The 11,999-nt window shown below is 40.9% G+C and overlaps 1 protein-coding gene across 1 annotated transcript in view; it reads left to right on the plus strand.

Annotated features, from left to right (window-relative positions):
• Window positions 1-8,937, plus strand: part of LOC141108127 (ras-related protein Rab-39B) — a 43,854-nt gene extending 34,917 nt beyond the window's left edge. Inside the window, exon 2 of the mRNA XM_073599395.1 lies at window positions 3,724-8,937. Within this exon, the coding sequence (XP_073455496.1) occupies window positions 3,724-4,150 (427 nt within the window). The 3' untranslated portion in view covers window positions 4,151-8,937. The remainder of the gene's footprint in view (window positions 1-3,723) is intronic.
• The last annotated feature ends 3,062 nt before the right edge of the window (window positions 8,938-11,999 follow it).

Genomic DNA, 11,999 nt, shown 5'->3' on the forward strand with positions numbered 1-11,999 from the left:
GGTTTTGTTAAGGCAAAGCTGGCAGTTTATACTTCATGGTTGACATTTTGAACTCTGTATCTGGGGTAGGAAAGGGAGACTGTTCTAGCCTGATCAGATAAGCTCACAAAATGCAAATCGGGCACTTCTGGTGTTCTGTATAGGTGACTGCAATGATTATGTAAGGCAAAGCAGAAGCTTTCTAGCCTTTATGTCTGGTATAATGAACAATTTCAGATTTCAGATAAGGCCCAGGCAGACCTATAAGGTGCCATTGCTCAGTGCCTACTTGTCACTGATTGTGAGTAACACAGGGAACAAAGCTCTTTTATATTTTGTTAAGTGCAGGAGCTCTGTGTAATATGTAACTCGCGCCTCCTTCCATGCTGTCCTTTCCAAGATGCAGCTCTCCAAAAACCCTGATGCTAGTGCAGCAGTACTGCTGACTGATACTAGTCCTTGTGCATTGTGCTTCTGGTCCCTTCCATTGTTTGAATTTGTGACCGCAATAGAATGATTGGGAAGCCATTGTGGTGGTTAATTCCATTAAATTATTGATCCAGAAGCAGTTGGGTAATGGTACTGCCATTAAGGTTTTCAGAGAGCTATATCTTGGAAAGGACAGCATGGAGGTCATGAAATGAGCAGATTGGCAGCCCCCCTCAGTATGCAGAATGAAATCTTTTGTGAAAAGGGGAAAGGTTCACTTTAAAATATATGTCTGGGCAAAATATACCAGAAAATATGCGATACATCTCTGCATCTCTTAATGCACATTCCCTCATCTATTATCCTTATCAAAAAATACATTATATTACCAAATGTATTGGAACACCTGCTTTTACACATACATGCACTTTAATGGCATCCCAGTCTTAGTCCGTAGGGTTCAATATTGAGTTATCTAACCTTTTAAAGCTATAACAGCTTCAACTCTTCTGGGAAGGCTGTCCACAAGGTTTAGGAGTGTGTCTATGGGAATGTTTGACCATTCTTCCAGAAGCGCATTTGTGAGGTCAGGCACTGATGTTGGACGAGAAGGCCTGGCTCACAGTCTCCACTCTAATTCATCGCAAAGGTGTTCTGTCAGGTTGAGGTCAGGACTCTGTGCAGGCCAGTCAAGTTCCTCCACCCCAAACTCGCTTATCTATGTCTTTATGGACCTTGCTTTGTGCACTGGTCCAAATCATTTGGTGGAGGGGGGATTATGGTGTGGGGTTGTTTTTCCCAAACTCGCTTATCTATGTCTTTATGGACCTTGCTTTGTGCACTGGTCCAAATCATTTGGTGGAGGGGGGATTATGGTGTGGGGTTGTTTTTCAGGGGTTGGGCTTGGCCCCTTAGTTCCAGTGAAGGAAACTCTTAAGACGTCAGCATACCAAAATATTTTGGACAATTTCATGCTCCCAACTTTGTGGGAAAAGTTTGGGGACTATGCACCAGTGCACAAAGCAAGGTCCATAAAAATATTGATGAGCGAGTTTGGGGTGGAGGAACTTGACTGGCCTGCACAGAGTCCTGACCTCAACCCGACAGAACACCTTTGGGGTGAATTAGAGCGGAGACTGTAAGCCAGGGCTTCTCGTCCAACATCAGTGCCTGATCTCACAACTGCGCTTCTGCAAGAATAGTCAAACATTCCCATAGACACACTCCTAAACCTTGTGGACAGCCTTCCCAGAAGAGTTGAAGCTCTTATAGCTGCAAAGGGTGGGCCAACTCAATATTGAACCCTATGGACTAAGACTGGGATGCCATGTGCGTGTAAAAGCAGGTGTCCCAGTACTTTTGGTAATGTGTATGTTAATACTGCCAGAAGCATGCACTGATTTCTTCTTCAGTAAAACAGTGCTGCTGCCTTGACTATCAAGAGTCTTCTCACACACTGTAGGGAAAAGGGCTCTTGGTAGATGTAGTTCTGGAGGATGTGACTATGGCAATAGCAACTCATGGACTGCTCTGTCCTCCTCTCCCCCCCTCACCTGTTGCTGCTCTAATAAGTAATATAAAATCCTCCCATCTTCTCTGTAATGTAACAATAAGTGCCCCTGTGCTTGTGTTGTATAAAAATATGCTTTTCTGTATCTATAACACAGCGGCTCCCGGCGATTACGTGACTCCTCAGCTCTCTCTCTCCTCCTCCTCCCCGGCTGACATCAGCGCCAGTGCTTGGCCCCGCCCGCTAGAGCTGTTAGCCAGGCAGAGGAGAGAGCGGAGGAGTCACCTGATCACTGGGAGCCGCTGTGTTATCAGTACAGATAAGCATATTTTTTTTTAATAAAACACAGGCACGGTATATTGTTATATTACAGAGGGGATGGAAGCTTTTTATAGAAGTGGGTTAACAACCACTTTAACTATCATAGAAATTACTGCAAATACAACCTACCTATTTATGTTTCTTATCGTACATCATGGGATACAGAGCCATAGTAGTTACTATGTGGGTTATAGGCCACCTTCAGGTGATGGACACTGGCACACCCTAAGGCCCCTTTCACACTGGGGCGGTGGGGGCGTCGGCGGTACAACAGCGCTATTTTTAGCGCTGCTGTACCGTCGTTCTTGCAGCGGTATTCGGCCGCTAGCGGGGCGGCTTTAACCCCCGCTGGCGGACGAAAAAGGGTTAAAATCCCTCGTACAGCGCGGCTATAGCCGCGGTATTGCCGCGCTGTCCCGTTGATTTCAATGGGCAGGAGCGGTGAATACACCGCTCCTTCACCGCTCCAAAAAAGCGGTTTGCAGGACTTTTTTCACCGCCCTGCCTGCGCACCGCTTCAGTGTGAAAGCCCTCGGGCTTTCACACTGAACAAACAGCGGAGGCTGTTTAGGGGCGGTTTGCAGGCGGTATTTTTAGCGCAATACCGCCTGCAAACTGCCCCAGTGTGAAAGGGGTCTAAGACAAAAAGTCCACTATCTATATAACCCCTCCCACTACTGGGAGTACCTCAGTTTTGCAGAAAAGCAATACACGTGTATACCAAAGAAGGGAGGGACCTCTGTGTCCCATGATGTACTTCAAAGAAAAGGATTTTACAGGTAAGCTGTTATAAAAATCGTATTTTTGTTTTAAAAAATCAAAAAAACCCAATCAAAAAACTGTAATGGCTTAGCAATACACTGGGGTTGATTTTCTACAACTGGAGAGTGCAAAATCTGATGCAGCTCTGCATAAAAACCAATCAGCTTCCAGTTTTTGTTTTTTTTTTATCACAAATTGAACAAGCTGAAGTTAGATGCTGATTGGCTACCATACACAGCTGTACCAGATTTTTTACTCTCCAGTTTTAGTAAAACTACCCCATAGTGGTGTATTTTAGCCATGTAAACACTAATGCTGTGACTTGTAGGGTAAGTGCAATAGCGATTATTTTGTTTTCTTACTATGAAGGTTTTATATACATTACAGATTTATTGTAGTTAAATTAAATATTGTGTTTATAACTTTGTCTGCACCTTCAGTTTTTGTTCTTTGTTTTTATGAACATATGAAAGGAGTTAATTTAATATTGCACTTCCAATATGCATTGTAGCAGGCCTATCTACTTTTTGGAGGATATAATTTGCTCTAAAACCATAGTAGTACTTTAAAGAGGTCAGAGGTGATTGATGGAGCCAACATGTTATAATATTGTATAGTATATCATATCATTCTAACTTATAATCTAATATATAGGTTTGTAAATGTTACTTTCAAAGTCTGGCACATTTTTTTTTAATTTAAAAATCCTTTTTTTTTTACAGGTCAATAACCCGTGCCTACTACAGAAATTCTGTCGGAGGGCTCCTGCTATTTGACATCACTAATCGTCGCTCTTTCCAGAATGTTCATGAATGGTTAGAAGAAGCGAAGGCCCACGTGCAACCCTATCAGATCGTGTTTGTTCTGGTGGGACATAAATGTGATCTAGACACGCAACGTCAAGTGACAAGACATGAGGCAGAGAAACTAGCCACTGCCTATGGAATGAGATACATCGAGACCTCAGCCCGAGATGCCATTAATGTAGAGAAAGCCTTCACTGACCTGACTCGTGACATATATGAGCTTGTTAGAAAGGGGGAGATAAATATTCAAGAAGGATGGGAGGGGGTAAAAAGTGGATTTGTTCCAAATGTAGTGCATTCTTCTGAAGAGGTAATTAAGTCCGACAGGCGGTGCTTTTGCTAAGCAGTACAGTTACTAATATGTAAGCCGCCATTACAGACTCTACTAATATAACACCATCCTAATGAATCTGACAAGTAAAGGTAACATTGACCTTGCTCTGGAAGGGGTGAAGGTAGGTTGGAACGGAAGAAGAAAAAAATTGCTTGTAAAAACAAAAAACATTTCTAGAAAATGAGCGTTCTTATAACTCTGGCAAGGGCCAAGTGTGTATGTCAATGTTTAGGAGTTGGGATTCACAAGTCAATGATACCAAGAGTTCAGATACATCCTAATTCATTTGATAAATTCTGTGTAGTTTAATGTTGGTAGTTATATGCAGTGAATTAATACCACAGTGTATTGGTCATGATATATAGTTATAGGAAACGCAACCCTTTTTGTTTACTGTACTTTGAAAAACAAAAATGACGCACCAATGAATACGCTGTAGCTCTTTACGTAAAATTCAGTAATTTCTGTGGTAATATTGCAGTGGCTTAAAAAGAAAAACTGTTGCCATTGCACGGTGGAAACGGTGACGTTTTTGGTTTGACCTACAAAATGGCAGTTCCAGTTCTGTGGTGCCAACAGGCACACAGATGGTGGTTGCTTAAGGATGCCTCTGGCTTAAACTTATAAAACCTTTGGAGGATAAAGAAAAATTGTAGATGGCACTATACTTTTGTTTTTTTAACATCATGATGATGAATTCTTTAAATAATATGTAATAATCCCACTGCCTTTACTACCCAGTTTTCCCCATTCCAAGAAATGCCATCTTATAGTTCACCTGTAGGTCAGTTGGACATGGTAACTCATTCATTTCATTGCAATGTTCAGGATAGGGGACAAAAAATCCAAATTACAGGCCCAGCCTTTCCTGTGAATTGGGTCATTAAATGCTCATGTCACATAAGTGGTGCAGTGTTCTTGACTTGTTTAAGAGGCCTGTGAAGACCCTGAATTTACTATTTCACTTTATGATTGACATAAGCCCATGACTGTTGGACAGATCAAACCATGCACATGAAGTTCGCAGAGTTTAGAAACCAGTATGATCCAAGCCAAATGGGCAAAAAACTGGCCAGACCGGAGTGGATAATTGGACACCTGCTTTTGTCAGTCTCAGTCTTAAAGCAGAAGTCCAGGCTAAACAAACTTTGTCTGAATAGAAGAGCCATGTATATTCTTATGTGAATTTAAGTCCTTTATGTATATATTTTTTTCTATATCTGTGTGCAATAATCCAGCATGAAAAAATTATTGTACTATGCCTCAGCATAGGAGATTCCTGTAATAAGACCAGTTACTACTGCTGTCTCTCCTTGTGCAGGGTGATTGGTCTTGTATCCACCCCCTGCTGTAGTTTTTTGCAGGCAGCCTGTGATGATTTCACTGCTAGGATTACAAGGTAATATCTGAGTTTTTAAAAACATCTGTTGCACACAAGGTGGATTTATGACATTTGTGGCTTTTTTTTTAGAATATATTTGAATGAAAGTTTTTGTGCCTGGCGTTCAGCTTTAAGTAAACCAATTTCACTGACTTCAATCCTCCCGAAAATTAAAAAAAAAAAGGCAGGAGTTCTATTAAGGCTTACAAGGGGACTGTTAGAGGCAAATACTCTTCTGTGCTACATCAAGAAGAGGTTGGATTCATCCGCATGTTTTCCTTTTTTTTTTTTACTGGAAAACCTCTTTAATATTAAGAACTCAAAAATTATATACTGTATCAATTGCTGATCTAATTTGTTATTTGTTTAATTTTTCCTATTTTCTGATAAAAAGTATAATCTTGACCAAATATAATATTTTGCACTAATCAACAAGAGCAACGCCTAACTTAAATAAGCAATAGGTCAATGAAAACTCCCTTTTCTTTCTGTGGTTGTACAACCTTGATGCAGATTTGTACCTAACTGGGATTGGTAAAGCAAGTTATAATTCTATTGACTTTATACCAGGTTTTGCTAGCTTCAGACTGACCATTTTGCTTTGATTCTAAATGCTTACCTATAATAATAATTTAGCAGAAAGTACCTGTAGATATTTGTCCCGCTCCTGAACCTGTACAGGTTTTGGAAATAGACGTATGTCACCATTGTAAAGGTGGGGGGATTTTTTTTCTGCTAAGCTAGACATTTTTGGAGGATGGTTTGCTCTCCTCCTTAAAGCTCAGTGACAAATGTGGCACTAGGTTTTGGTGATTCATTGATACATTTGGGATATTCATATTTAAGGAGAATTAGGGGAAATAAAATTAAAAAAAAAGATAAAATTGTTTATTGTATGACCACTATGTGACATACAGTATACAACAAACTTAAAGCGACCATTTGCCTATGCAGGGTAAAGTAAAAAGTTATCCCTTAACCTTTCTCCATCCCTTCCCCGCAGCTTCATACAGGAGGAACGGAACATTTCCCTGGTATGGGTAAGCCCCCTCTCCCATGAGGAAGGAGTCCATACCCTTGTGTGCACTTTGATAAGTCAATATGAAGCTTAACAGTCCTTTCTTTCCATATTCTGGCAGCTTAATGGGAGCCAGTAAGGGTTGGAAAAATTTGGAAGGGAGAGTTAAGTGGCCCTGGTACATTTCACCGCATGATACTAGGCCTCTCTTTCCAAAGATAGGAACTTGCATCTATTTGTCTAGTAACCCAAAACCGTGTAAGAGTTTGTAGAATGAGTATTAATAAAAAACATGCACCTCCCTTAGATAATGAATTGCCATAATGAATGCAGATGACAGTACTTATACTTTTTATGTTCTGCCAGATCTCTCCTTAAATACTTATCACATCAAGCGGTCAGTAATATGTCACTTTATAGCAACCATGTTAACCATTTAACCAAATTAATCTCTCTCTGTAGAGTACTCACACAATATGCCTGCAACATCCAGCCCGTTCTGAGGGGCTTGCAGGATCAATCTCAGTCTGGATACTCTAGACCAGTGGTTCTTAACGTCAGTCCTCAAGTACCCAACAGGCCATGTTTTGGGAATTTATCTTAGATAAAATAGCTGTCCAAAATACCAGGCCATTGACTCTGCTTTAAAGCACCTGTGCAAGATAAAGGAAAACCTGCAAACATGGCCTGTTGGGGGTACTTGAGGAATGAGGTTGAGAACCACTGCTCTCGAGCTCCACAAGCAGATGTATACCAACAGCAGATGAAATGCACAGAGAGATGTACAGAATGCATTGTGCAGTCCTCCTTTAAGCTCGATGTTGGCCTTAAGCTATGAGGGGCTTGGTTCTAGCATTTAGTCATCTACCTCCCCATTTATCTTTAAACTACCACTCTCTGAGCATCTTTCAGTGTCCCAAACACTACAGGGTCTTTCCAGAGGACCCATCTCTGGAAACGCTGTGTTTGGAGTCTGTTTGGTTACCCATTGACTAATACTATGCGAGACAGATCCTTATGACAAAAGATTCTGCATCACTGCTGGGAAAGATTGCAAACATAAAAAAACAGTTAGGAAAAAGTGTCCCATTTGGTGGCTTTGCTCAATTGAAACCAAATTTAAGTATTAGATGATGCTCAATATGAGAGCCTTATCTGGGGTATGAATGACAGTTCTCAGTAAGATTGGTATAATTGAACCAATGGCAGCTTTTGGGCCTGAGGCTAATCAATAGCATGTTTTTAAAGGAATCCCTAATGTGCTTTAGGGCAAAGGGCTATTGTGCTTCATGCCCAATTTGGAGCTGCTGTAAGGGCCCTTTCACACTGATGTGCTTTTGATGTGTTCCCATTCACTTACAATGTAAGGTGCTTTTCTGGTGTGCTTTTGAAAAACTGCACCAAAGATGCAGCATGCAGGACATTTCAAAGCACAGCACACCTGCAGTGTGAACAGTTACATAGGATTTATTTAGAAATCATTTTCATGCACTTTTGTTGCCCTGGAAAAGCATGGCAGAAGTGCATAAGTTGAAAGGGGCCTAATAGGTGTGGCTCAGCTATGCATTTGTGGCTTATAGCTGCATTTGATGATGGCAATGTAAAGGGTTTTGTTTAGGCCTAGTGGTGTAAAATAAAGGACATGTGGGAGGCATATTACCAACCTGGAAATATTCTACAGCAACTCCATATATCCCCAGGGTATAAACAGTGTGCAGACAAGCAAGACTTGCAACAATGCAGTTTCTATTTGTGATGATAAAGAAGCAGGTAGATGCACTGATACAATGTTTTGTGTTGGGATAGAAAATGAATGGTTGTTCAACTGAATTGTCACTCAAGGTGGAAAAGCAGTTTATACATTATATAGCTGACAAATGGTTACTATATTCTGAAAAATAAATGGTTGAATCGGATTTGACTGTCCCATGTACATGTAATGGGACTTTTTAAGAACTGACTTCTATGTTTATAGAAAAACAAGACTAGATAAAATTGTACTAATTAACAAGCCAAGCATATATTCTTCAATAGGTAACATGGTAAAATCTGCATGTTGGTTTTGCATTCCTCAGAATCTCCGGAATATAAAAATTGTACACTTCCTTGCTTTCTGTTTTGCACTGTAAATGTGAACATATGCTGTCTAGCTGTATGTGAATGACAAAACCATGCTTGTATCTAGAACTGTTACTATGTGAACTGATAAAAATTGTAACAGACCTCTCTGTTTCTTTTGTACTGACCAAACTTAAGCCACTGAATTCATATTACATCAAAGCTACCCATTGTAGATTATCTTGTACACTCTTTACCATTTTATATATTTTCCACCTGTAATAAAACACTACATAAGCAAGAATGCTTAGTCAATCAAATAAACAGTGAGTAAATGCAGTAAGCTACGGAATTCAATTAGAATCTATCTTTCAGCTGACTTAAGTTCTAAAATCCAAGGAGTTGGCTAGGAATTATTGCACTTTTCCCATTGTAGTTCTTTTGGATTACTTTACTAAATGTTTAATCTTTTGATATGTTTGTGAACCTGGCCACCTTAAAGGGAACATCCAATAAAGCAGGCCACACACACACACCTCATTTCTCTTAAAGTTTTTGTATACCCCTTTTTGACATTTTTACCTACAGGTAAGCCTATAATAAGACTTACCTGTAGGTAACATGAATATCTCCTACACATTGCATGCGCAGTGAAGGTTCAGCGTATCGTGCCGAAACTGAGGACTCCCATGCGCATGTGTGATGTCATCGCGGCTCTGGCCACTCACAGCACTGGAGCCGCGAACCCGGAAGAAACGCAGAGGGGAAAATGTCAGCTCCCTCAGCGTTGACCGGGATGCGATAGAGGGACCTTGTTCTAAGCTAAGTATTTCATAATGAGCTAGTATTTTCTTAGAATCTGCTGGCCTTTCTCCATAGGGGTCATGGCTGGTCTCGGAAAACCATTGATGAAGGTCTGAAGGGAAGGGTTACCATTGCATAGGTTGCCCATTGAAGGGCGTTTCTACTTTCATATTGTGCATAAAAAAAGCCCCTTACCTAGGAAAGGACAAGGTCACTTCCATATCTCCATATTCTTTCAGCTGATTCCAGTCAAGGTCAGTCAACACAGTTGTAATTTTTTTTTTTTAACCTTAATCTCACTTACCAAAATACAATCAAATGAAAAAGTCCAATAAATGATAAAATACGCAGTTTTTGCTGCATTATTTACCCACAAGCCAGAGCTTTCCCACACAGTACTTCTTTTCTGCCACTAGATATCCATAATCGTGTAATTTCCTTCCTCTGAGCCCAGGTTCTCCTGGACCTGCCCCAGTCTGGTACTAAAGATTGAAAAGGAGAAAGAGAGCACAGTGATGAGCTCATCTCCTCTCTCTCTCTCTGTGCTTTGTCTTATTAGCATGCTTCTTCTTCTTGCACTCAAGCCCTGCTGTACAGGGACCACAAGAAGATACCAGGTTAAATCCAGATACTTAAACTACTTGCATTTTTAATGATTACATACTGTAGCTGCATTAATTTATATCTATCTAAAGTTTACCTCTAAGGGCCGCTGGTTGGAATAATTTATTATACACACTTATAAAACACTAAAATATTCATCAGTGGTTCCTATGCTCACACAAACATGTTCAACCTATTTGAAGACTATAAACAATGTAAAAAATGTTAATCTTTCTTTATAATAGGTTACTATTATCTATTGAATCAGCCCTATAGTAGAATAGATGCTGAAACGTAAGAGAAACTAGGCAGACCAGAACAGATCTGAAATGCTCAATGTGCAGTAAAAGAAATACTGTTTTTATGTACTTCAAGTGACTGGTAGATACAGTATCTCAAAAAAGTGAGTACACCCTTCACATTTTTGTAAATATTTTATTATATCTTCATGTGACAACACTGAAGAATGACACTTTGCTACAATGTAAAGTAGTGAGTACAGCTTGTATAACCGTGTAAATTTGCTGTCCCCTCAAAATAATGCAACACACAGCCATTAATGTCTAAACTGCTGGCAACAAAAGTGAGTACACCCCTAAGTGAAAATGTCCAAATTGAGCCCAAAGTGTCAATATTTTGTGTGGTCACCATTGTTTTCCAGCACTGCCTTAACCCTCCTTGGCATGGAGTTCACCAGAGCTTCACAGGTTGCCACTGGAGTCCTCTTCAACTCCTCCATGATGACATCACAGAGCTGTTGGATTTTAGAGACCTTGCACTCCTCCACCTTCCATTTGAGGATGCCCCACAGATGCTCAGTAGGGTTTAGGTCTGGAGACATGCTTGGCCAGTCAATCACCTTTACCCTCAGCTGATTTAGCAAGACAGTGGTTGTCTTGGAGGTGTGTTTAGAGTCGTTATGTTAGAATACTGCCCTGCGGCCCAGTCTCCGAAGGGAGGGGATCATGCTCTGCTTCAGTATGTTACAGTAGCTGTTGGCATTCATGGTTCCCTCAATGAACTGTAGCTCCCCATTGCCAGCAGCACTCATGCATCCCCAGACCATGACACTCCCACCACCATGCTTGACTGTAGGCAAGACACACTTGTCTTTGTACCTCTTTGCCGCCACACACGCTTGACACCATCTGAACTAAATAAGTTTATCTTGGTCTCATCAGACCACAGGACATGGTTCCAGTAATCCATGTCCTTAGTCTGCTTGTCTTCAGCAAACTGCGGGCTTTCTTGTGCATCATCTTTAGAAGAGACTTCCTTCTGGGATGACAGCCATGCAGACCAATTTGATGCAGCATATGGTCTGAGCAATGACAGGCTGACACCCCCCCCCCCCTTCAACCTCTGCAGCAATGCTGGCAGTGCTCATATGTCTATTTCCCAAAGACAACCTCTGGATATGACGCTGAGCACGTGCACTCACTTCGTTGGTCGACCATGGCGAGGCTGTTCTGAGTGGAACCTGTCCTGTTAAACCGCTGTATGGGCTTAGCCACAGTGCTGCAGCTCAGTTTCAGGGTCTTGGCATTTTTCTTCTAGCCTAGGCCATCTTTATGTAGAGCAACAATTCTTTTTTTTTTTTCAGATCCTCAGAGTTCTTTGCCATGAGGTGCCATGTTGAACTTCCAGTGACCAGTATGAGAGAGTGAGAGCGATAACACCAAATTTAACACACCTGCTTCCCATTCACACCCGAGACCTTGTAACATTAACGAGTCACATGACACTGGTGAGGGAAAATGGCTAATGTGGGCCAATTTGAACATTTTCGCTTTCACATAATAAAATATTTACAAAAATGTGAGTTGTGTACTCACTTTTGTGAGATACTGTACGTTTGTAAACCTCTTGATTCAGAGAGACAGGTTATAACGTTACAGCGGCTTGAGATCTTATAAAGATAGCTTTAGCCTCAGAAGCCAGAAGGAGCATGAAGGATATGCTGTAACTTTTTTTTTGAGCTGTCCCCATAACAG

This window comes from Aquarana catesbeiana, linkage group LG09, assembly GCF_042186555.1.
Source record: "Aquarana catesbeiana isolate 2022-GZ linkage group LG09, ASM4218655v1, whole genome shotgun sequence".
Taxonomy (NCBI): Eukaryota; Metazoa; Chordata; class Amphibia; order Anura; family Ranidae; genus Aquarana; species Aquarana catesbeiana.